Source organism: Manis javanica, chromosome 4 (assembly GCF_040802235.1).
Source record: "Manis javanica isolate MJ-LG chromosome 4, MJ_LKY, whole genome shotgun sequence".
NCBI classification, from domain to species: domain Eukaryota; kingdom Metazoa; phylum Chordata; class Mammalia; order Pholidota; family Manidae; genus Manis; species Manis javanica.
In genome coordinates, this window is record NC_133159.1 from 17,048,334 (window position 1) to 17,074,090 (window position 25,757).

A 25,757-nucleotide genomic window follows, 5' to 3' on the forward strand; every position below is an offset into this window, starting at 1 on the left:
TTAATGATTGTGCATTGAGCATTGATTCCCCTATACAGAATTTTATTGTTGTTAACAACCATTTGATCAATAAATATGAGAGATGCCCTCTCAAAAAAAAAAAAGGTGCAGTTCTTTTACTTAATTTTAGGCACTTTTTAATTTTATTTTCCATCATTTCTTATGTTTATACCTTCTACATGGTTTTCTCCTATTTCTCTGCTTAAATAATACTTAAGAGTTTCATTCTTTTTGAGACTTTTTGCTGTCTTTAAAAATCTTCCTACGATATTGAATGTTTACCATATTTCTCCTACAAATATTTACCAAACAACAATATCTTTATAAGAGTGTTGCTAATCCTTTTTTCAAAAGCAAAATACAATAAAGATTTCCCTACCTTTTCTTTGTTGTAAAAGAACAACCCTGTTAACCCTTTGAGCACATTAAGTCAGGGGTAAGAAATCCGTATCTCTTAAGTACCAATGATGAAAAATATAGGAGCTACCTGTAGGTTAAAATAAACTAGCATAGTGTATGACATATAGTGGGCAAAGAAAGAAATGATAGAAATAAGAAAGATAAAATTATTCAGACTTAATAGCTAGCTTAAAGTGTATTTGTTTTTATTTTTATTTGTTTTAGAAGTGGTAAGTTGCCTTCATGAAAAGACACTGTTGCTTTTATCCTTTACCAAGCTATCAACAAGCCAGGAGCTATATTGTTCCTAATGCCTAAATGTTATTTTTTGAAACTATGTATTTTATTGTTCTAAGCCATTCTTCCCCACTTTTTAAAATATCGTTAAATCTGATGACAATAATTTTTTTAACTCTGAAATATTTCTTATGAATAAATCCAGAAGTTATTGAGAATGAGCGTTATTTATTTAAACTGTAAGTCTAAAATGTTAAATGCAGGGCCTGCATTTTCAAGATTAGTTTGCAGATTGGATTTTGTAATTGGAGTCATCCACTCATAATTAATATGCCCTTTTCCAAAGGCTGTAAACAATAAATCATATACCTGTGACTTGTCTGAGAAGCATAGCCTTCTAGATACCTTCAGAAAAGAGCATAATGAAATAACTTTAGAATGCTATTCTATTCTACCTTCAAAGCAGAGCATATACTTTCTAGCAACACATGCTATTGTAAAAAATCATTTTTATAAAACACTTCCAAATACTTCAAGATGAAGATGTTATTTTAAGTTCCATAGACCTGTGGGCATTCTTTCAGTAAGAGATTGTTAGTTTCACTTTCCTGTTCCCTTTTAGCTCAGATGGTGGAATTATCAGTCTGCTTTCTAATTAAGATTCTTTAAAATTCTTTTAGTTTCCTGTCCAGTGTGTCCATTTTTAAATCATTTTGGGAGGAGTGCTTTCCTATCTTCCAAAGAACACACTGTAGTTTTCCCAAGCATACCAGGCAGCTAGAAGCTTAAGAGGATCCCAGCATCTGTCTTGGTGTATAATTCTGGAAGTCAGGAAGATGATCTATCCTGACTTTCTTACATTGAACTTTCAAGCAGTGATACATTTCTCAGTTATTTCTATAGATTAATCAATGAGGAAAATTTCTTTGCAGGCGTATTGTGTAGCTTGAGGTAGAAGCTCTCCCAAGAACTTGCCTCCCACTCCCACCAATGTGTGTATCTGTCTATAGTACTTGGTATATGACTGTAGGGCATCTTACAATGTGTTTTAAAGTTTTATTAAGGGAGCACTGGCATACTCAGATCTATCTGTGAGAGTCTAGCATGCATACTAAATGAAACTTCTTTTGGAACTTAATCTTTTAGTTACAGGCCCTGCTTTGAAGTCAAGGGAAGAATTTTTCAAAAATTACGTCTTTTGCTTGTTGTCTTATATATATTCTTTCTCAATAGAAAGGTAAAGATAAATATTGAGCAGATGCTGAATTGTACGACTGCAGATCCTAGAGCCTATGTCACACCCATCTACTCTCAGTCTAGCAACAAATAGTAAAAGGCATTTGGAACGACTTTCCCCCATCCAACCTTGACTATTAAACAAGACTGGCAGCGAGGATTTAGTAATTAGAAATACTATGTACTTTATTCTACCTTTCAACAAGAATCAGCGTGTAAAGTTGGAATTTCCTGACCAGAATTTGGAAGACTATGATGTGATTCCCCGGGCCTTGATTCCAGAAGAAGGAGCTCTCTGAATATGGGTTTACTAGTTGGTGGTGAATTCGTGAGTCGCCAACTATTAGGCCTTTATGTCCAGATATAATCTCAATTTATGGAGTAAGGTCCCTGAGTTCTCCTCTTTCCTTCCACAGGGCAAGCAGGAGGACTTCAAGACGACAGTTCTGGAGGGTATGGAGACGGCCAAGCATCAGGTGAGGGTGGCATTAGATGCTTGCCACTTAGAAGCAAGAGCCGCCAAGTCAGGGATTGATGCTTGCAAGTGTTTTTGGCTGTGGTATCCACATTTTAGCCAGAAGCGCAGGGGAAATTTAACCTACCGGACAGAGTAGTACAATAGAAGGGAGTGTAGCCAGAACAAAGGCAAGCAAAACCTTTTGAAGTCCTCAGGCCGATCTCAGCCCTCCACACTTCTTCGTGTTTTTGAGGAGATGGTGGGTACTTTTCTCCCCAGCAACCTTTATTGATAACAGTAAACATGATGTGAAACATAGGTTTAGGGATCACAGAACCATAAAAAAGAATACAGCTGTTCAATACACAGAGAAGGCCTTCCAAGAAGTAGGTTGCAAAGGCAATTTAGGACTAGTCAGAGGAGTTACGTAGGCAAGTGACTCTTTCTTGAAATGGTGGTTACATGGTATTGGATACATTGTTTTCAATTAACATTACATAATCTTTTTGCAGTTTAAACATATTGTTTCTCACATGAAAATTAATCTTTTTTTTAAAGTCTGCTTGAAATGCTTTCTTTTCTGACCAAACTATTTCTAGGAAAAAGTAAAAGGTTAAATGACTTATAGAGGCCCATTTGGAACAGTTAAAGTTTGTTCCAGGATCCAGAATAGTATGTCTGGATTTCATCCTTTGCCTCTTAAAGGATGTTGTTGTGGAAGTGCTCAAAGTTAGTTTATATATACATTTTGGTAGAATTGGCGCAGGTACTACTTCACTTATGGAGTTTGTCACTTTTCAGCTATTGAGTCTAATTTAAAATGATTTGTCTACTGCAGTTTGTGTATAGCAGGTCCAGGAAATATTTGTATGTACTCTCTTGGATCAAAGATATTTCAGTATTAATACAGAAATTAGTACTTACGGGATCCAGAATGTTAGAAGCAGACCTCTTTAAATGCTGTCCCAAGGATTGCAGGTTGAAAATCAGTGCATGGTTATCTTAGAGGAGTTAAAGTCCTCTTTCGGAGTCTGTATCTACGGCAGACAAAACTTCAAGGATGCTTTTCATCAAATGAGCACAATTGGATCTTCCTTGGAACTGTTGAGGATCCAGGGTAGCCTTTAGAGGTTAACACTTGGAAATTGAGTTTTCTTGTTGCTTTTTGTTTTGTTTTTATGTAAATAAATTTACTCTTGCTTAAGTAAATTATACCTTGTGTTGCTGAAAGTAAAAGCAGATTTTCATATAATGCTGTGGTGCTACTGACTTTATATTAGTAAAACGTGAGTTTTTAAGTGTTTCCAGGAGTGGTGGTGGCTATTCTGAACCCTTCAAGATCTCTTTCAGATCTTTATCATGTTCAGCAGCATGCATTTGTGAAATGATGAGAGTTAGAAACATGTGCTTTGTAAGTGATCAACATTCTTCTCTTAAAAGCCAAACGACTCTCATGAGTGTGTCTTGGGACCAGGATCTTATCTTAACTTCTTAAAATATACCTCAGGTTGGTATATACATCCTAAATCTTCAAAGTTAGAAGAGGACTTGAGGTCTCTTGTCTAGTTTCCTGCCTTCAAACAGATGATAATTTATCACCCTGATTATGAATTAATACCTGAAACAGAGTTAAATGACTTGACCAGAGAAACACCAACAGTAGAGGGAGTGAGAACCCAGAGGTCTTATTTCTTATTCATAAACTATTCCTTACAACCTCCTCATAGAATCATTTAAAGTGTGTGTGTTTACCCTAAAAATAAAAAATATGAAGCTTAAGAAATCATGATTCTTTTTATTTTTTCTTTTTCTCTCCTCTCCCCTTTCTTTATTCTTTTTATTTTTAAACTATCATGGGACTGGATATGGTACATCTATAGTTAACTAATGTTAAGTAGCCTTTGTATGTAGATCATGTCAGCCTTTTTTTTCACTGTTCATCTAGAGTCTAGTTATAGTTTATATACTTTATGGGAAAAAAAGAGAAACAAAGGCAGGTAACTCTCATGGAAGCCTTTTTTTCTGTTAATTTTTATATCTCTGTTAACTAACTCTACCCAAGGTGCTGCCTGTATCATATCAGACTCAGGGGAAATTATTTAATGAAATAGAGGGCCTGTATCCTCACCTCCCAGCCCCATCTCCCTTTTGCCTCTCTAACTGATCTATCCAGAAAAGTCTACTCCCTTAAATGCTGAACTGTTTTTACTATGTTTCAGAGAAAGTGTGAGCCAGTCGCATTATGGAAGGGCAGTTCTGCTTTAGCCTGACTTTATTTTGAAAGTTGATGCTGGAATTTCCTGTGAGAAGTGGTGAGAAAGAGGAATTGAACAGAGAACAAGATTGATATATAGGCAGCCTTGGGGCTTTTAAAAAATTAAGATGGTATCTTAGAAGCATTCTAAATTTCCAGAATATCAGATTCTGTTACGTGACACAAAAGGCAAAGTATAAAACTATATTCCAGAGCAAGTGTAAATTACTTGTGAATTATATGTACTACTAGTACTTCCTTTTAATAAGGATATTATTAAGTCAATTATATTCTTTTAAGTGTTTCTCTCCAAAGGAGACATTTATGAATTAGGTTATCCTGAGTGGTCTACTAAATTCATTTTGGAAATATCCTATAAAAAGGATGCTTTGATTTAGCTTTTAAACAGTTTAGGTTCCAAATTAACATGTTTTTTGTTTCTATGAGAAACTTTAGATCTATCTTGTATGGTTGTCACTTCATCCCTAAAAACCAAAAGGAAGGAAATAATTACTGAGAATTTTTAGAAGTATTTTTCATTTGTAAAAATTGATAAAATATTTAACAATAAGTTTTTCTAGATGTTACATAGAAGATGGAGATGGAGAAGGATATTATTCCACATATACATTAATGTCACAACTTCTGGCTCCTTTAGATTCCTTTTGTTAAACTTTTGGTGTTTGATTTAAAGGTACTTTAACACTGCCAAGTGACTTACATAAGTAAAACTTAATTGTTATATATTCTAAAGATTCCCGAAGTTGCTAACTATATTAGTGATTTTTGATGGTAAGAATACTTGGAATGAGGAGCCAAAGGTAATATGAAATTCTGTGTCTTATTTTCCTGCATGGTTTTCCTGACTGACATTGACAATATTTTGTAGTAGGATTGATGTTCAGTGACTACTTACTAAACATACAGGATAATATAGCTAAGAAAGAAAACTACCCCATTTTTGGGGAGGGAGAATAAGAGTTTATAGAGTTCACCAGTTTTCTTGTTATTGAATGCACTCATGAACCATACCAAGAGATAACCTATTAAGAGAAATTTGGTTGAAATACTTAGAATTATTGTGTAGGTAATCCTTATAATGTGATATGTTTTGGGTCTTGATTTGCTTTTTAGGTTATACAGTTTGTTCATTTATTTTGATATGGGGGAACTGGGGACATCAAAGCTATATAGTTTCAGAAAATTTTCACTGAAGTGATTTACACACCTGATAGCATGTCTTCTTTTCTTGACTAAATTTCATGCTCCACTGAAAGTATGACTCTTAACTGGTTATTTTTTTCCTTAAGGAATAATTAATTATTGTGACAGTCTTTAATTTTAGGTAGGGATTCATTAAATATGAGGATTGTTGGTTTAATTTAGTAATGTGAGCATAGTATTTGTGCCCTTGTTTTTGGCTGTGGCCGGTTAGATTTTTCTCCATGTCTCCAAGAACAGTCTTTCTTAATGTGTGCAGTCCATATCAGCATTAGGCATTTTTGCTTGATCTCTTGTTAACTGTTCTTTTTTTCTGGGTCGTGTTTGAATGTCTTTGGAAACAACTTAGTAGCTTAGCTGTAATTTTCTAAATTGTATCTTTTCCTGCTTTGTTCTTTTTATTCTCCTAATCTTACTAATGCCTTTCCTTGAATTTTGCTTCCATTATTAATGCTTCCAACCTCTTGTTTCATGTGCTTTAAAATGATTAAATATGGATATCTGATATAATTATTTCAATGGTATTTTATTTCTGAAACTCTTTAAATGTGTCTTGATGTTTTCATAAGCTGGTGGCTAAGGATATCTTTATAAGATGATCTTAGAAATGCAGGTAAAATATATGTTAAGTGTACTTCTAAAGACATCTTATAAAGATGTCCTTATCCACTAGCTTATAGAAATATGAATTTAGCATACAATTTTAAGAGTTTCAAGATAACATATTTTACTTGTAGTATATAAGATATGTATACACAGTATGTATATGTACTATATAGTATATACAGTAACATATTTTACTTGCAATAAATAATAAAGCATTTCTAAAGTCTCTGCCAGGTAGGGTAAACTCTTGCTTTCTTCTGTCTCATCACTGTAGTCTGCTAAATTCTCTCACTGTGTCCAGCATTGGAATATGAGAGCTAATAATGATACCATTGATAAGATCACGTATTTCTTACTGTTGGTTATTAAACCAACGTTAAACTCCTCCTCATGTTCCATGCTGTAATCCTAAAAAAAGGCATGTGATTGTGTTTTTCAGTCCATAGCCTCTTTTGCTTACCTGGTACTGTATTTTCACTATCAGTGATGCTAATTTTAATTAGTGTCTTCCAATATTATAAAGTTATTTTGTGGATGAAGAAAATACTCTAAATGCCTTATATTTTATAAGGTACATTGTTTCACTCATTAGTGAACTACTTTTTGGAATGTTGCACCCAAAGAGTCACTAAATTCTGGGGGTGTTTCAGATTTTGAGCAAAGGAGGTGAGATCAGTCTGTGAATGAGGCAAAGCTTTACAGAGGTTCTTCAGGCAAAAAAGGAGTTTGAGGTATGATCATGATCCCTAGTTTTGTATTCTTTGCTAGGTGTGGAGGGTGCAGCTTTCCAAAGTAGACTTCCCCATGACCGAATGACTTCTCAAGAAGCAGCCTGTTTTCCAGATATCATCAGTGGACCACAGCAGACCCAGAAGGTTTTTCTATTCATTAGAAACCGCACAGTAAGTTTCCGTCTTAGCTTTTTTCCACCTGGATTGTTAAAAGTGCATATTATTTTTATAGAGCATATAGGAGAAAAATAGAAAGGGAAGAATTTTAAATTGTCTTTAATACTATTACTCAAAGATAACCATTGTTAAAAATTAGTTTTTTTAAATATACTTTTTAAATAATCACTTTGTCTTTCCTTCCCAGGATAAGAGAAACCCTTATTCTTCTGTTCATCTGGTTCAACTTCCTCCTCTGGCTAAATGATTGATTTTAATGTCTGTATAATATCTTGTCTGACATTTGGATCATACTTTAACTGTTGGGCATTTAAATGTCCATTCTTGCCTTATAATTAAGCTCTGAACAGCTTTTTTTCATACATTCTCTATTTCTGGTTATTTCCTTATGATAGAATTTTAGAAGGAAATTGCCTTGTCAAAAAGTATAAACATTTTTTAAGTTTTGATCCATATTGTCAGATTGCTTCCCAGAGAAGCTGTAAACCAATTGACACTCGCATTGCTCTGCCCTCTTTTTGTTATTAAAAGGATGACAGTCTGTGCTGCTATAATAGATCAAAAACATTTCATTTATTTTCCACTTTGATTACTTAGACTTTTTTTTTCCCCACACGTATTAGTCATTTGAATTTCTTCTCTGAATTTTTCTTTCATGTCCTTATTTATCAGAAATTCCTTAGCCATAAAGTACAGGAGGGCAAGGTACCATTCTGAACATATTCATTGTACTCTAGGGTGATACAGAGTAGAAGAAATTTATGTTGTAATTTCAGCTATTTTGAATATAGCTCAGACATTTTAGCATGTCTGCTTTTTAGGCATCACTACTTTATTTTGGCTATTAGATTGCAAAACCACTGCCAAGTTTGGGTTGTTAAATGTCATTTAGAGTGAGTGGTGGGTTATACTGGGTTTTAGTAGTACAGAATATAGGGGTTTTTTTTTGTTTTTTTGTTTTTTGTGTGTGTGTGTAGAAAAAATGGTGATTTTTTTTTCAAGTGAATGGGAATGTGTTCAAAATTGGATAAGCTTCTGTGTGTATCATATCAACATTTGATCTAAGTAAACTTTTTAGACAAAACTCATTTTTTTGGTTTCATCTTAGGGGAGTTTTCAGTTTTTACTTGAATTTGAGTGGTGGATGTATGTTGACCTCCATTTTCTCTAATTTGTTTCCAGTGACCAGGAACTTAATAAATCATTATCTCGTGTAAAAATTGTATCAGTTTTCTCATCTTAAACTACATCTTCTGCTTCCAGATTTTAAAACTACAGTTGGTTGAATTAGAATCTATGATCTTAGCTTTATTTTATAGGATGGAAGAAGGCTTTTGTTGAGGAGTAAGAAGCCCAGTATATACTTGAGGAATTCCATTTTCCTTTGACAGTGGCTAGAGAAAAGTAGAGGATGCATATAGATTGGTTTTTTGTCTTTGTAATTGGATTTATTTACACATAATCAAATTAATTTCTTTGTTGAAACTTGTCTGTGGAGCAGTTTCTATCACTTTTTAGCTAAGACTTAAATATGGTGGCATGTAGTTGGTTTAAATTTTAGTGATATGCATTCATTTGGAAGAGAACTCAAGTTAGACCCCATTAATTGTACCATAATACTTTTCACTGCTCATCTTACTGTTTTTTCAGCAGTATTTGAAATGATTGACTACTCCTTTCTTAAGCACACAACTTCCTTAGCTTAACACAGTATTCTGGCTTTTCTCCTGCCTCCCTGGTTGTTGTAACTGGCTTCTTAAGTAACTTAACCTGCTTCTCTCTGCCTTGTTTTCTCCCTGCAAGGCCTCTTTTACGCGTTTGGCTTCAGTGATCACCTATAAACAAATGACTGCAGACCTTAACTCTCAGAGGATAGAGTTATGTATCTACATGCCAATATTCTGTCTCCTATTGATTATTTTGAAACTAAATTCATTATCTCTTCTTTCGGTGACCTGCAGTCAGTGAGTGGCATACCAGCTCATTTAGTTTTGCAAGCCAAAAACTGAGGAGTTATCTTTAGCACCTCAGCATATCAAATTGACAATTTGATTTTGTGGATATAATGTACTCAGCAATTTGGGAGTCATGTAACCCAGGTTTAAGTCTTAGTTGCTCCCTACCCAGTGGTATGATCTTGCAAGTTTAGTAGGTGTTTTTCTTTTTTCAGCTAAGTATCTCCTAGCTTCGTCAGTTTCCTTCTCAGCAGTGTAACTCTGGGTGAAAGGAAAAACCCATATTTGGGACCTTAAAATTGAAAAAAATATCTTGAGGTAGTCAGATGGCATATCTATTTGTGTGTAACAAAATTTCTATCATGTAAATGCAGTTGCAGTTGTGGTTGGATAATCCAAAGATCCAGCTGACATTTGAGGCTACTCTCCAACAGTTGGAAGCACCCTACAACAGTAAGTAGTGTGTTCAGTGGGACTAATTTTGGCTCATTGTTCTTTGATAATGAATTTTTTCATTCATACTTACATCTTTAACTTGTGCTGTGCAAAAATGAGCTTTGTAGAAAAAAACTATTTTGTGTATGATGTTTTTCTGGTTTTTAAATGGTGTTCACAGGTGAACGAGTTAAAAGAGATTGTTAATAATTTCCCTTGACCTGTGTTCCAGCTTTAATCCACGGATTAAATTGTCGGCATTTGATTGGTTGGCTGTCTGGCTTTCTCATTTCCCACTTGGTACCAGCAAAGTCAGTACCAGCAAAGTCTTATAAAATTTCTAACAAGTAAATGAGTATAATACTGCTTTTAGATAGGTTGATTTTGTCCTTCATTTCATCTGTAATGGAATGTCATTCTTAAAAATACCAAATTAGCCCACGGAGCCAAGATGGCGGCGTGAGTAGAGCAGTGGAAATCTCCTCCCAAAACCACATATATTTTTGAAAATACAACAAAGACAACTCTTCCTAAAAAAATACCAAATTAAGTGGTAAGCAGTTTGGACTGGACTAACAGTTCTAAGAATCACTTTTCTTAAAAGTGTCACATGACCTGAAGTTTATGGAAAAAGTGTATGTATAAAATGACTTCATGATGGAAAGTAGAAGAGTTCAAGAGATTTCTGTTTAAACTGCTAAAAATATAAATATGTTTTTAAATTCATTTGTTCTCTAGGTGATACTGTGCTTGTCCATCGAGTTCACAGTTATTTAGAGCGGCATGGTCTTATCAACTTCGGCATCTATAAGAGGATAAAACCCCTCCCAAGTAAGGACATGGCCAGTGAATTTCATAGTTAAGTTATGATTCTAGGGCCATATTTTATTTCTAGGAGGCTTTAAGAAATTTATTTTGATTTCTAAAGCTCTATTTGGTATCAGAGTATTCCCATTTGTTGTCTTGTAAGTCAAATTTAAAATAATTCTTTTCATCAATTTTTAATTTTTGGTTTGATAATTAATTAGTAAAAGATACTGAATTTCCAACTGAAGAAAAATCAATTAAAAATAAAATTTATTAAAATTTTTAAAAGTCAATAATGAAAGCAGAAAGTTTGAGGTTTTCCCACATTGACCAGTTCTTTATACTGCTAAATGTTGCATTTTATTTTTAAATACTATTTACCCCTTTCTTTATACTGCTAAATGTTGCATTTTATTTTTTAAATACTATTTACCCCTTTCTTGGTGTCTGGATAATGTCTGCCAGGAATCCAGGAGATATGGGTATTTTGAGAATATATTTATTTACTTATTTGTTTATAATATTTACTTTTGATGCCTTAATAATTCTTTATAAAGGGATACTAAAGTCTGAAATAGAACTGAAAACAGCTTTAAGAGTAAATAGGTTGACTGCTCAAATGTCATAATATAATTGTGTATTTGTGAAAATAATTTAAATAGCAGCATCCTATTCTGCTATTTAAATTATTCATAATAAACCAGCCGTAATAAACTTCAAAATGAAGATTATTCATACTAAACCAACAGCCAGATACTGAAGCACATAACTACAATGAGAAAGTAAATATTAAGAAGGATTTCATTTATAAATTTGCAGAATTTACTTAAAGTTTATATCTTTCAGATATTTGTTAATTTGTATTCAGATAGTTTCTATAGTTTGAAAATAACTATCTGAATTGTTTACTCTATAAGACATCATGACATGTTAAGAACCCAGAGGTTTTCCTGATAAAAAATGACAGTACAAACTCTTATAGATATAACAATATATTCTAATTTTTTTGTTTGTTGCTTTTAGCTAAAAAGACAGGAAAGGTAATTATTATAGGCTCTGGGGTCTCAGGCTTGGCAGCGGCTCGTCAGTTGCAGAGTTTCGGAATGGATGTCACACTTCTGGAGGCCAGGGTAAGAATCTTATCTTGGGTTTAGGAGCCTGACCTAATGGAAGTATGGTAAGGAATTATCTGTTGCAAATTAAGGAATCATACAGCGTGAACTAAACCACTGATGTGTATAATACTCAAAGTATTTTGGGTAATGTTATTCATATTGGATAAAGTATTTTTGACAGTAAAGCTTTGAAAAGTGCTCAGTATTTGTAAACGATCCATACCGCCCTTTGAAAAGGTACTTTCAGGTTATTGTTTCTTGCAGTTAACTTTCAAATTTGGGGCCTTCATGGACCATATCCTTTGCAGGGGGCAGTTTTTTTAAGGAGTGGAATAGAGTGAGTTTGTTTCCTGCTTGCTAGGAAAGGAAAATGAGTTGCTTTTCAGGCAGCAGCCATCTTGAAGAGACAGATGAAGCCAAGATATTGGTTCCTTTATCATTCACTAGTCCCTACAGAGAGAACTGGAAACTGAAGAAGGAAATGGGTGCTGGCACAGAGTGGAAGAAAGAACATCATGTTAGGATGCTGCTATTTAAATTATTTTCATGAACAATTTTTGAGATTTAATTACCTTCTACCATGAAAAAAAAAAAGGCACTTCTCAGGTGTACAGTGCAGTCCAGACTGCTTTTTATGGATTGCTAACTTTTAATACTCTTGTCAGAGTATGGGAAATCAAAATTAAATAATTCCTGATATACTCATACTAAAAATAATATTTGACTCATTAATTCAGAAAACATTTGTGTGCCTTCTGCATCCTGTGTACTAATACAGTAAGAATAATGGGTCATTACAATCCCTACCCAGGTAGAGTCTCAGTCTATTGTTCAGGTTTTTGGGTTTTTTTGCTTTTGTTTGTTTGGAGTTTACAGAGTAGTCTTCGTATTATCCATGATTGAAGTACCACCACACCTCAGCAGAGATTCCTATACTTGAAAATCCCTAGTCAGTAGGGATAAACTTGGATCTATTTAGAAATGAGAGGTATTACTCACAGTTCATGCTCAGTAGACAGACACTCTGCCCCTGGGCATGGGGCTGCTCTGGAGAGGCAGTCGTGTGTCACATCATTCACAGCTGACTTTGGGGGCTGAGTGCAGATAAGAGCCACAACACAGTGGTAAAAAGATGGCATTTAGTGTTGGAATTTGTGGACAGACACTTTCTGGGTGTGTGGCCTTCGCTCAGCCTGTACATTAAGTGGTATTAGAGACAGTTGGGTAGAGAGGTAATGATGCCTGTGACTGAATATGTCTTCTGGCTGTCAAATTGTTTTCTACCTCACATTGCTTAATTTTATACCTCTTATATGTTCAGTATCTACCACTCCTCATAGTTAAAACTTCATTTGCTTCTTGTGTCCAAACTCTGTACCTTTCTTTTTAAATGATAAAAGAGTACCATGCCAGGTTCTTAACGTGAAAATAGAATTGATGATTTTAGCCATTTAATTTCTGAAAAACAGGATCGTGTGGGTGGACGAGTTGCTACATTTCGCAAAGGAAACTATGTAGCTGATCTTGGAGCCATGGTAGTAACAGGTCTTGGTAAGTAGTTCTTAGTTTTATGCTGCAGTACAAGGTCTGAGGCATGTAAGATTGTTTAAATTTAAATTTTAAAACTGTGGGCGCAATTTAAAAATTTATTGGTTTAGGATACTGTTCTTATTGTTGAAAGGTAAATTGACAAACAGTCTTCCCCAAAATATATACCAATTCATGAAAAGTTTAAATTTTACATACATTTCGACCTAGCAGATCCAGTTCTAGGAAATTATCCTACAAAAATAGCCAAGTGGACCATGTTGTGTTTGGGGCATTTTTAATGGCCCAGCAGAACATTAGAAATGACAGATTAGAAGATTAAAGTATTACACAGTGAGAACTATATACACACTAAAAATTATGTAGCTCCATATTAACAAGAAAGAATGTCTGCAATTTATTGCTAAATTGAAAAAAGATTATAAAATGATACATGTATTATCCTTTTATGTGTGTATGTAATTTTGTGCACATAAAATCTAGAAGGATCTGTAATAACATGTTAACTAGAAGGATTATGTATGACTTTAGGTATTATAAAAGTGTTACATACCTGTGTGTTACATATATTAACCTGTATAATGATACCAGTATATAGAAGCTGTGGGATTATATATAATTTTTTGTTTCCATCTTTATGCTTATCTTACATATTTATTTTACTTCGGATTTTTTTTGTTATTTGATAATTAACATACCCTAAGCTTTGAGTATTTTAAATACCAAGTAAAAATATTTTAGCTTTGAGGTTTTTGTTCTCTTTTTGTAGGTATGTTGAATTTAATTATTTGAGTTTTTTCTAGGAGGGAATCCCATGGCTGTGGTCAGCAAACAAGTAAATATGGAACTTGCCAAGATCAAGCAAAAATGTCCACTTTATGAAGCCAATGGACAAGCTGTAAGTTTAGGACAAACAGAACTTTTCAGAGTTTCTTTAGTTCAGTTGTAGATAATTGGGGGGAAGTGTGTGGCTGAATATTCACACATATAAGTACGAATTGAGGATAGAAATGATGACATGATGCTACTGATTATTCCTTAACCCTGAGCTATACAGAAAGGGATTATTATTGCACATTAGTTTTTTTAATTGAAGTACATTTGGCATATGATTTTGGTTTTAGGTGCACATATATGCAAATTTGCATGCCTGTTGAGGTATTTAGATACTTAATGAAGGCTAACTAGACAGTCAGTCTTTTTATTTGGCTGTGGCCAGCTACTCAAGAGACGTGTAGTGGAATTGACATCTGATTCTTTTATTCTTTGTGTTGTGCCTCCCATCATGTGCTTAGCTCTGTGTGTTCTTTATGACTTCAGCTTATTGAACATTTGCCAAAATTTGGGCCCTGTTCTAACCACTGAAGATTTTTTTCTCTGCCTTCAGAGGGTTTAAATTCTAGGGACTTCAGGCAGCTTATGAACTCAAGAACATCAGGAATGATGTGTCATTAAAACCCACCCAACCTCAACCATATTACTTATACATATATACTAGTAACACAAAATCACGGGCAGTGTGCTAAGGGTTAGAGAAAGGGATAAATCGCTACAGAAGAGCTGAGGGAGAGAGTCTCTGGAGGTGGAAGGGGCAGGTGGGGGAGGGAAGGGGACTTTTGTAAAGGTGGCTTAGGACTTCCGCATGTGGTTGTGGAGGGAAAGGCATTGAAGGCAGAAGGTTTTAAATCTATGAGATCTTTGAGGACGGGATCGCACTGGTGAGGGTAGAATGATGTGAAGCTAAAGCTTAGGGTTCTGAATGTAGCTTACTAGGTCGATTTACAGCTTGGGACTTTGAGGGTCGAGAGCAGGGCAAGTGATATGATCAGAGAGGTGTTTTCAGTAGATGGACAGTAATACAGAGAATTGAATTTAAGGAGACAAGACCCCCAAAGTGGCTATTAAAGAAGTGACAGAGACCAAACCAAAGATCAGAGATCACTGAGACAGTCTTTTTTCTTTAGATTTCCCTGAATGTAGAGCAAGGTCATTTAGTCTTTCTAACAATAAAGAGGAATTTTCCCTAGTAGAGATAGCCAGGGAAATTTTCTGCTTCCTTGGTATTAGATGAGCTTTAACACATTTTTTAAAGCCGTTTGTCTCTAAATGGTATACAAGTATTCCCCTCAAGGGTGGCTTGCAACCAGCTGCCAGTCCATTAACAAACTATCGGTTGCTGGTGTGGGATGAGATAAATAGCTTGTGTCAGAATGTAAATAAACTACATATTTAACCATGCTGTCCATATGATGACTTTTTTTTTTTTTTTGGTAGCAAGACTTTCTCAATGGTGTGTGCATTTTATGTTCTGTCATGAGCTCTTTATCTCACCAGGACCAACCCTTTGAGCAGCACTGTAGTAAATACCTGTTAGTTGGTGTGTGGCTTCCAGCATTTTGTGTGCAGGGGTGTTTTTCCAACAGAATTTGTAGTAGTCATTCAACCTGACCTTAAAGGATTTCTCTACATTGGTCGGTTTATATTTAGTGCAGTAGCCAAGTAATAGGAAGATTCTTTAAGCATGCTCAACTTTGGGAAAAAATTCTTTGCGGCTTTGAGGTCCACTTGCCCTAAGTTTAATCAGACATAAGAAGGCATGTTAATGTTTCTGTATCTTGATGTTCCCAATAGTCTAGCTAAGAGTAGGAATCTAGAACAACTGTTGCTCAGTAGACTGGCTTTTGGCTTACAGGACAAGTACTAAGAACTTATAGCCCCATTAATTTATGCTTTTAATTACAAATATATTTCTTGGGCTTTAGAAACCTAAAGCCGAAGTAGATCATTTGCTTCGTTCTTCAGTTTTACAGGGGAAGAATCTAAAGCTCGGACCTGAGTTTGCCTAAGGTGGTTATGGTCATTAGTGCAGAACCAGGATCCATTGCCTAGGATTCCAGCTCAAATTCCCAAATGCATTCTGCTCTTCTTGGCTAATAATTCAAGGAAGGTAGGGCAGGGGTAAGTGGGTGCAACTCTACCTGCCTGTGTGACTGCATCAGCTGAGTCTCCTTCTCAGAAAGCTTTCTTTTAATAGTTAACGCTAAGAAGGCTCTAAGTCACACCTAGAGTAGATGTTTACTCAACCGTTGATTTTTCTTCAGTAAACCTTTGAATGAGATGCTTTTGTGTCCCTCCATCTTTGTGAATAACCTCAGTATAAAAGAAGGTGATTTGATGGTTCTGTTGTTAGTACATAGAAATTAATTCTCATCCTATACAAGGCCGACAGTTAACTCGGTTATAAATGACTCTGTAGCACCTTATACGCTGATGGACAGTGACTGCAACGGGGTGTTGTGGGGGACTTGATATTATGGGTGAATTTAGTAACCACAATGTTGCTCATGTGAAACTTTCACAAGATGGATATCAGTGATACCTTAATAAAAATAAATAAATACCACTTGTAATATTGTCTTAAGGACATGTCACCATATCCAGCCGTCTAACTGCTATAGGAAAAAAATCACAAAGGAAGTTTTTGGGTTATCTTGTTATTGTTTAATCACAATCACAAGAATCCCTGAGTTTACCTCTTTTTTCTCTCTGGTCTTGCATCGGCAGCTAGAGTGCTGAGCTTCTGTGTTTGTTTTTCACAGGGGAGGCTTATATTATGGCTCTGGACAACTAAAACAGGGTTTCCCTGTTCGGTTTTAATCTAGGATATCCTTAGAAGTGTCTTCCAAGCTTATAAAAATGATCAGAGCTAATACAGCAGCTGCTATCAGATTGACTGATAATGGAATTACACTGAACTGTGCTGTAATGGGCTTTGGCTATGGAGATGGTTGAGGGTTAATTCACATTTCAGGAACATTTGGGAGCCACCAGTGAGGAGACTGAAAATAAGGATTGGTGGGGAAGAAGGGAGAATACTGAATGTTTTCTGCATCTCCTGTACACCAGCTAGTAACTCGGGGGCTTTAGATTCAAGTTTTATTTTTGGCTTTTTCTGAGTAATGATAAAGTATCTTAATAAAATTCTGATCGCCACCATCCAAAAGACAAACAACAAATGTTGGCAAAGTTGTGGAGAAAGGAGAATGAACCCTCCTACACCACGGGTGGGAATGTAAATTAGTTCAACCATTGTGGAAAGCAGCATGGAGGTTCCTCAAAAAACTCAAAATAGAAATACCATTTGATCCAGGAATTCCACTCCTAGGAATTTACCCTAAGAATGCAGCAGCCCAGTCTGAAAAAGACATATGCACCCCTATGTTTATCGCAGCACTGTTTACAATAGCCAAGAAAATGGAAGCAACCTAAGTGTCCACCAGTAGATGAATGGATAAAGAAGATGTGGTACATATACACAATGGAATATTATTCAGCCATAAGAAGAAAACAAATCCTACCATTTGCGACAACCTGGATGGAGCTACAGGGTATTATGCTCAGTGAAATAAGCCAGGTGGAGAAAGACAAGTACCAAATGATTTCACTCATCTGTGGAGCATAAGAACAAAGAAAAAAACTGGAGGAGCCAAACAGCAGCAGACTCACAGAACCCAAGAATGGACTAACAGTTACCAAAGGGAAAGGGACTGGGGAGGATGGGTGGGAAGGGAAGGATAAGGGGTGGGGGGAGAAAGGGGGCATTCTGATTAGCATGTCTAATGTTGGGGTGGGGCACGGAGAGGGCTGTACAACACAGAGAAGACAAGTAGTGATTCTACAGCATCTTACTACGCTGATGGACAGTGACTAATGGGGTATGTGTGGGGGACTTGGTGATGGGGGGAGTCTAGTAAACATAATGTTCCTCATGTAATTGTAGATTAATGATACCAAAAAAAAAAAATTCTGCAGTGTTGTGGCATTCCGCATTACAAGGTTTCTTGTCTCCTTTTGGGAGAGTGTGGGAGTGCATGTATGTGTATGTTATTACCACGTGAGTCTAAAGACTCAGAAACTGCTTAGAGAAACAGGTCTTGATTTTTTTCTTGGGATAGGCTTGACCATTACGAGGAAGAAAGGTAGCACTTGGAAGGTAACAGGTGCCAGGTCTCTTACAAAGACCATTAATTGGATATACTCAGTGCCTGTCATCCCTTAGCAGGTTTTTTGCTTGTGTTCCTGTAGAGCAGTGCCTCGGTTATTACACTTCAGGCGCTGTTGGCCTTTGCAGTTTTTGTCCTCCTCTGTGGAAGCATGTTTGGTGTCTTTAATGCAGTGTTTCTCTATCCTTTAAAATCATTACTGCCAATCACTGCTTTTTATAAATGTAAAAATCTCATGCCTTCCTTTAATATACCTGAAATTGTGAAAGTTATTTTCCCCTCATATATAGTTATAATACCTACTTTGCTTTTCCAAACTATATTTATTCATTTGCCAGAATTTACTGAGCATCTCTAACATGTAATAGAAACTGCTAGAGTGAATGCCTTAGACCTGTTGTGTGCCTTCTCCAACCAGTTTAGTCACTGCTTTAGGGAAGTCAGTTATTTACACCCCCTGAAAGACTATGAGGTAAAAGAGGGAGAGGGAGGCAACAGTCTCCATGTATAGAATCACATTGAATTTTATTTGGATTGTATATATACCTTGTGTCCTTATCTCCCTCTAAAAATAATAGCTATTCCCATTCCCTTAGCTGTTTGGGATTATGAACTAGAGACTCTTCAGGTACAGATCTCTTCTTCCAGGTCTCACTAAAAGAGCTAATCTTAATCTTTCATTTTTATCATGACTCTAGAAATGCATGGCGATGGGCGAGGCGGAGGTTGACAGTAGCCTCTGTGGGCCAGCTCGGGCCAGTACAGCTTTTTCCCACATGCTGCTCTTCCTGAAGATTTTCCTAGCTAAATCTTAGAACTTTGTGCACTTAACTCCATTCTGCTCTGCTGCTAGAGAATTTATGCAGACTGGAAGATAGTTGGACAGTGTTTCTGAAGGGTCTGTGATGGTAGAATACTGTCTTCCTCTCTCTGAGATGACTCCTTGCAGGATCAGTGACCCTGTTCAGAAAGTTGCTTGGCTCTCCTGAATTTATTCTGCATGGACTAGGCACACAGATGGCCCCCCACCATATTCAGGGATGCTCTGTATAAGCTACAAAACCAAGATTGTCACGAATGAACCCATTTAGGGCAGCGAGAGAATCACCAAATTCTTGGTCTTGAAGGAACCATTTATCTGGAGCCTCTCATAGAGACATAAATGACTGAAAAGTCATAATCAAAATCTGTTTCAAGAGATACCCTTTTTGTTTGATTCTTTGCCAGACAACTGTATCAAAGGTCCTTTCCCCCAAAAAAACTGATAGTTTGCTGTTCTATATTCTCACCGTTGTGATACAGAAATCCAGCTGCCCTTAAACATGGTGCTTAACCTTTGCAATAATATGCTGAATTCCTTTCTCAGCATGCACTTCAAGAACCTAGAATACAAAGGTCAGGTAAATCTAAATAATTGTGACTTGTGTTTAGAGTATTTCAACTCCTTTCCTTAATTATTTGTGGAACTAAGAAAATCCAGGGGTTCTCACCAAGAGGAAAGAAATTGCCTGAAGTAGGTATTTAGGGAGTGCTTAGTGTAGCCTTTAGATTGCTAAAGTTATTTTCATTGTCTGAGTATGTCAGATAGAACATATCTAAATAGCTTTATCTTAGAAACAGATTTGAGGTTTAAATATATCAGAAATATTTTGGTTTTCTTCCAATCGGTATCGGTTTCTTAGTGGACACTAATTGTATTTACTTTTTCCTGTACATTCTAAATATTTCAAAGTGGAATTTTAAAGTTAATGGGAAGAAATCTGGTTTTCAGAGGTCTCCCTGTTCACACTGGCAACAGTCCCATAATTGCTTCACTAGGCAGAGCGTGGCTGGGGCCTGGCTGCCACCTGTTTGTCACGGCAGAGCCTCGAGTTAGCACGGTGTACCGGAGATGCAGCCCCATCATCCTGGTGTCCGTCAGACGTGGCAGTATTCTTTTGCTTTGTTTGTTTGTTTGTTTGTTTGTTTGATTGGTTTTCTTGTTGTTGTGTTTTCCCTTTTCTCTTTTATTGAGTTTTGCTTTATTTCTCACTGCTTTCTGATACCACCTCCCTTGACCACCCTCACTCCCAAATCCTCTTTCTTTTGCCCATTCTATGCCTTGACATTCCCATTTTGGTCTCTGTACAGTCTAGTCCTTATTCCTCTGGTGGTTTGCAGCTTCTGAGCTAACAGAATGCTTCTGTCATGCTGTATGTTTAAAGCCTTGATTTTACTGCTGTCGTACAAAACTAAACTTGACGTGGCTGTTGGGCTGTTATTTACAGTTTATTTCTCTCTCTGCTGCACTGGTTAAAAGGACACTGTCAAGGTATTTTTTTTCATAATTTTTCAAATCATTTTCCTCACTGTTTACAATAACCCATTAAAAGCTTGAAATGTAAATCTTTCCCTTCCAAAGCTCCTTTCCATCATACATCCACACCAGTTTGTCGTTGTAGAGCCGCACCTGTATGTTAGGCTGGTGCCATTTGAGTTTTTGTCATTGAAAGCGCATGTAAAAAGTCATTTTTTTTGTCCGGGGTGTGGGTGGACGAAAGGGGAAATGTAATGAATCAAGTGGGCTGCTCAGCAAAGAGGGAAGAAAAGGAAGGTCATATTTGGTCCCTCTAACCTTGACAGTGTCCCTTTAAATATTTCTCCACCACACACCCTGGACCCCAGTAACTGAGCCTGAGTGCTTCGTACTTGTTCAGTATGAACTTTTCTATGTGACTGTCACCCAGGCCACAAAGATTAAAGCTTGTCTGGAGCAAGCTGTCCAGTTGACACTGGAAGAGCTTTAATCTGTACCATTTGCACACATAAATTGGCACAATCTACCCTGCTGTAGAGGCATATGTGATCTGGTCCCTCTCGCTGCGATAGCATCTTCCTGTTGGGCGTTTTTGGAGCCACACACAGAAATATCACCATTTTGTATTCTAGGAAAAGCAGTCCTGCATGTGTATATGATTAATTAAGATCTCATAATTGTGTAGATCTCATGTTGAAAATGTAATTGTTTGCTTTTTTTAAAAGAGCATCAAATTTAGAGTTTCTAGAACAGCCTTTTGTAACATTATAGCAAGAATTACACCAAGCAAACTCAGCATTGCTTTGAGCACATCAGCAAGGAAAAGTAACTAATGAGAAAGTAAGTGAAACTCTTCACATGAGGGTCTTCCCATCAGCTCTGATGGCTGTGTAGTCAGAATAAGGAGGAATGTCAGGGCCCCCAGGAGTTCTCTGGCCATGGAGTTGAATGGGTAGGTAGGTCAGATGTGATTCACCAATCCCAGGTTCCATCCTGGTATATAAATGGCATCAAGCTTCCAAAGCCTTATTCTCTGCATTGTTTCTCAACATAATTCAGAAAGATTTCTTGATTTTTCCCATGTGTAGTCTTTCAGAACTGATGCTTTAAAGTATGATTTGGATTGAATCGGTCACTGTGTCTGATGAATCAGTCATCATGTGTCTGTCATGCCTGCAGCCCCAAAGGAGAACTGCAGGCTTTTTCCTTTTCTTTACATTTTGGGTGCGTGTGCAGATTGTGCTTCTTACCATATTCTTTTTGCCACATCTTGGCTCATCTTAACAGTTACTTGTGCGACTCATCAGCAAAGGGGCAGAGGCTAGAACTTTGAAATCATCCATTTAATCTGAAGGGAAAAAAACGAAGGAGTTTCGAATGAGAGGTAGAGTCTCACTGTGATGATCTTGTCCAGTTAACTACCTCTGATTGTAAAAGATCACTCCTCTCAGCCTTAGTATGTGTTAGAAGTTGCTCTAATGTTTTGTTACCGTGTCACTAATTTTTGGTTTATTATAAAGTGAAATTCCCTATTTTGAATTCCATCTTGCAGTTGATGCCCAGCTTATTATGGCAAGGGGTGCTTGCCTTAGACATGCTTTTTCCTTCTCTCACTGCTGCCACGAATTCAGCAGTAGAATTGCACATACACTTTCCTGCAGGGCTGAATTCAGCAATAGCAGAGGCATTTGTGCCAGGTAACTGGCGTATCGGGGGGCATGGGCTTGCAGCTGGATGTTCTGCTTTGCAGTCAGTTCTCTTCCTCTAGAGCAGCTAGGCCTGGCACCTCTGTCACTCATTGTCCAAGAGCTTTGGACGTTAACTCTGAATTCAGTTGGTACTATGAAAGACTACTGCTCTGCGGAAGAATTCAGGTGCTGTTGTGTTCTCATTATTAGCCATGAATTTCACTTCTCTGTTCCTTACTGCCACCTGAAACCTTGTCATCTTTGAGGGAAAGCAGATACCTTGGGCTTCTTCTTTCTCCATCCTGCCCTTATCTTGGAAGGTCCTCAGGGTGTTGACCTAGTTTTTTTTCTCTGGGACTTTTCCAATGTGTGGTTTGCATGTGAGCCCAGTTTTTCTCAGTGCATGTCAGCCCCAGGGCACCTTGTATTCCACATAACTCCAGTTAGCACCAGTGTGAATCCTGTGGCTGCTAATAGAGGTACAGTCCCAGCTCTGATGGCAAAATTAGGAGAACAGGAAAATACAGGGCTAAAACATTTCATATCTCATGTAATAGAATTGACCACTTCATAGAAAAGAAAATTTAAATCATTATTCTCAGAGGTTTCCCCTTTGAGATACATATTTTGACCTTTTGAACTGTAGCGCATTTGTGTTTTCATGAATGGTTATGTTTAGTCATAAGGACCAACTCTGCTATACTTTTGGATTTTCAGGTTCCTAAAGAGAAAGATGAAATGGTAGAGCAAGAGTTTAACCGGTTGCTAGAAGCTACATCTTACCTCAGTCATCAGCTAGACTTCAATGTCCTCAATAATAAGCCTGTGTCCCTTGGCCAGGCGTTGGAAGTTGTCATTCAGTAAGTACTTTGATAATGCTTGTCGTTAGTGAATTCCATTTAGAAATTTGCTGTGTTTTATGAAGTTTTTCAGCATGTCTTATTTGAGCTAGTTTTCACTTTATTTTTGTGTGAACTAGTTAAATCTAGAAGTAAAATGATTATGTGATATTTAAGTCCCTACTGAATTCTAAAACTCATGGTATTTATGGTGTACTGAACTGTATTTAACATAGCCTAGAAAATAATTTGCCACCAGCCAACTTTTTCCAAAGTATTAGAAATTTCATTGGGCTTCAAGGCCCTTGAATGTTTTTGATGGGCACCTGTCTTGTGTGCTAAGCTATGTGGCCAAGGCATATATAGATTGTTTCTCTTAGGTTACAAGAAAAGCATGTCAAAGATGAGCAGATTGAACATTGGAAGAAGATAGTGAAAACTCAGGAGGAATTGAAAGAACTTCTTAATAAGGTGAAATTCTGTTATTTTCTTCATGGCTGAAGATGCATCAGTAGGAAAACAAAAAAAGCCTTTAATTTCAAAATCTTAGAAGTATTCCTGTTTTTCTCTCCATGGGAGAGAAGGTCTGCACAGCTGGGGCTCATCACTCTTAAGACAATAATGACCAGCAAAAGGCATTCCAGTTTGGCACTAAGTAAATAGTTGCCAAGGGAAGTAGGTCTTTCCTGCATCAGGTTCCCTTTGACTGTTGCAGAGCTGGCTCGGTGCCCTCTGATAATTTCTAGTTTGAGAGGGAGATCAGCTGTGCTGGGGTCAGTTTCCCACTGAAGGGGGCAGCAGGCCAGTAGCCAGGACCATAATTCATTGCCCTGATTATTTCACTTGAAGTGCCAATATGGAGATACTCCCCTATGGTGTTGTCTGCTGACGGCTCCTCTTTGCCACCACCTTCCAGAGCCTGGCTCCACACTGGGAAACCATTTGTTTCCTCTCATCCTGTGCGCTGCAACCATAATGCCAGCTTAGAGGGAACACATCAAATGGGAAGCCTGTGTGAGGAGTTTTATAATGCAAATTCTGGTGTGTTTTGCGCTGAGTCCTGCCGCACCCTCCCTCTGTGCCTCATTTCATCTTCAAATGGAGAGGTCTCAGATACACCCTCTCCTTGGACTGTGGTTTGGATGAGATGAGAACAGTGGCAAGAGAATGGCCAACTGGCTTCCGCCGTCACCTGGTCCTGTGGTATCATCAGAAACCTGAAAAACTAACATTAGGAATGGTTTCTTAAGGTTCTTTGTGTGATGATTTAAACTTCTACATATTTAAAAAACAAGTGACAATTTGTTTCCCAAAACAATACATTTAAATTGAATTGGTGGTAGGTTGTTTTTCCTGGAAATTAAATTAATTTCAATATGTATTTTTTTTTACTAATGGGACACTCCTGCTTTTCCTATTTGTTTTGGAAGACAGAGCCAATCTTACTTATCTGACAGTGATATGATACCTCTGTGTTGAGCCATAGAGAACTTTTTTCCAGTTTGAAAATGTCATGATGTAGAAAAGGTATTTAGAATTCCAAGGACCTTGCATGGTAGCCCTGTTTTGGTTTAATAGCAGTTACAGCTATTATAATTATGTGGTATTTGCTATTCTTTGGTTTGAGGGGAGGAGCCAAAGCACATGATTTGGATATGAATTATGTCACCGTTTAGAATGGTAAACTTGTATTTTTTCCTAATAGATGGTAAATTTGAAAGAGAAAATTAAAGAACTCCATCAGCAATACAAAGAAGCATCTGAAGTCAAGCCACCAAGAGACATCACTGCTGAGTTCTTAGTGAAAAGCAAACACAGGGATCTGACCGCCCTGTGCAAGGTGCGGTGTACACGTGTGCCTGGTTGGTCTACTTGGCATCCTAAGAAATAGGATAGATCTGGGTGACTTAGAAAAGAGCAAGCCACCAGCCAGCCATGGTGCCCGTAAAAGGAGGAAGAGGGTTTAGTACATGGGAGCCATGGGGACTTAGTGAGTTAATTGGTTTGAGATCTGCTTTTCCTGCAGAATTCCTACCTTGTTTTCACAGTCTCATCCTTCTCAGTTTAGCCATCATGGTTTATCCCTGACGGTTTACGTCATTATGATAGTGAACATGGACTTCACAGTCGTTTGGAGTGAAGTTACCTGGTTGGAATCCCTAATTTAGTCCCTTCTAGCCATGTAATCTTGGACTCCTTAATCACGTCCTCTGCAACATGGTGTCAATGTTACCTGACCTGCAGGGGGTCTGAAGTGCTTGCTCCATGCTAGACATGGAGCTGTAGTTGCTGTTCTTCATCGTCCTTATTTTGTACCCCACTTGTATGTTTCTTCACTTCCTCCTGCTGCGTGCGCCCCTGCCCCCCCATCTTCATTCCAGGCTCACGTTGTAATTTGTCTCCAAGAATGGCTGTCCCTGAGCCCTGACCCGGCCGAAGCTGAGGCGCACTCGTAGATAAGATGTGGGATATGTTCAAGGCCATACTCTTTAGGGTATAAAGAACTAGGTAGGTTTCTGACCCATCAAAATCAATCCAGTTGTCTTCATTTTGTCAGGAATATGACGAATTAGCTGAAACACAAGGCAAGCTAGAGGAGAAGCTTCAAGAACTGGAAGCCAATCCTCCAAGGTAAGGCGAACAGCAGACACTGGGAGGGTGGCTGTTGCTGTTCGGTCTGTGAGCTTCAGGAGAACCGCAGAGCACTGTGCGCTTCCACCTACATTCTGTGAGTGGATTGTAAATTGTTTAGT

The 25,757-nt window shown here is 37.2% G+C and overlaps 1 protein-coding gene across 2 annotated transcripts in view; it reads left to right on the forward strand.

The window, feature by feature from the left end:
- KDM1A (lysine demethylase 1A) overlaps nucleotides 1-25,757 on the forward strand; it is a 60,425-nt gene that overhangs the window by 24,812 nt on the left and 9,856 nt on the right. Inside the window, exons 3-13 of one of the 2 annotated variants that reach the window (XM_037017978.2) lie at nucleotides 2,289-2,348; nucleotides 7,179-7,312; nucleotides 9,648-9,726; nucleotides 10,447-10,539; nucleotides 11,539-11,645; nucleotides 13,100-13,181; nucleotides 13,982-14,076; nucleotides 22,883-23,025; nucleotides 23,385-23,475; nucleotides 24,710-24,844; nucleotides 25,562-25,635. In XM_037017978.2, coding sequence (XP_036873873.1) covers nucleotides 2,289-2,348; nucleotides 7,179-7,312; nucleotides 9,648-9,726; nucleotides 10,447-10,539; nucleotides 11,539-11,645; nucleotides 13,100-13,181; nucleotides 13,982-14,076; nucleotides 22,883-23,025; nucleotides 23,385-23,475; nucleotides 24,710-24,844; nucleotides 25,562-25,635 — 1,093 coding nt within the window. The remainder of the gene's footprint in view (nucleotides 1-2,288; nucleotides 2,349-7,178; nucleotides 7,313-9,647; nucleotides 9,727-10,446; nucleotides 10,540-11,538; nucleotides 11,646-13,099; nucleotides 13,182-13,981; nucleotides 14,077-22,882; nucleotides 23,026-23,384; nucleotides 23,476-24,709; nucleotides 24,845-25,561; nucleotides 25,636-25,757) is intronic. The other variant, XM_037017980.2, reaches the window with a different exon arrangement.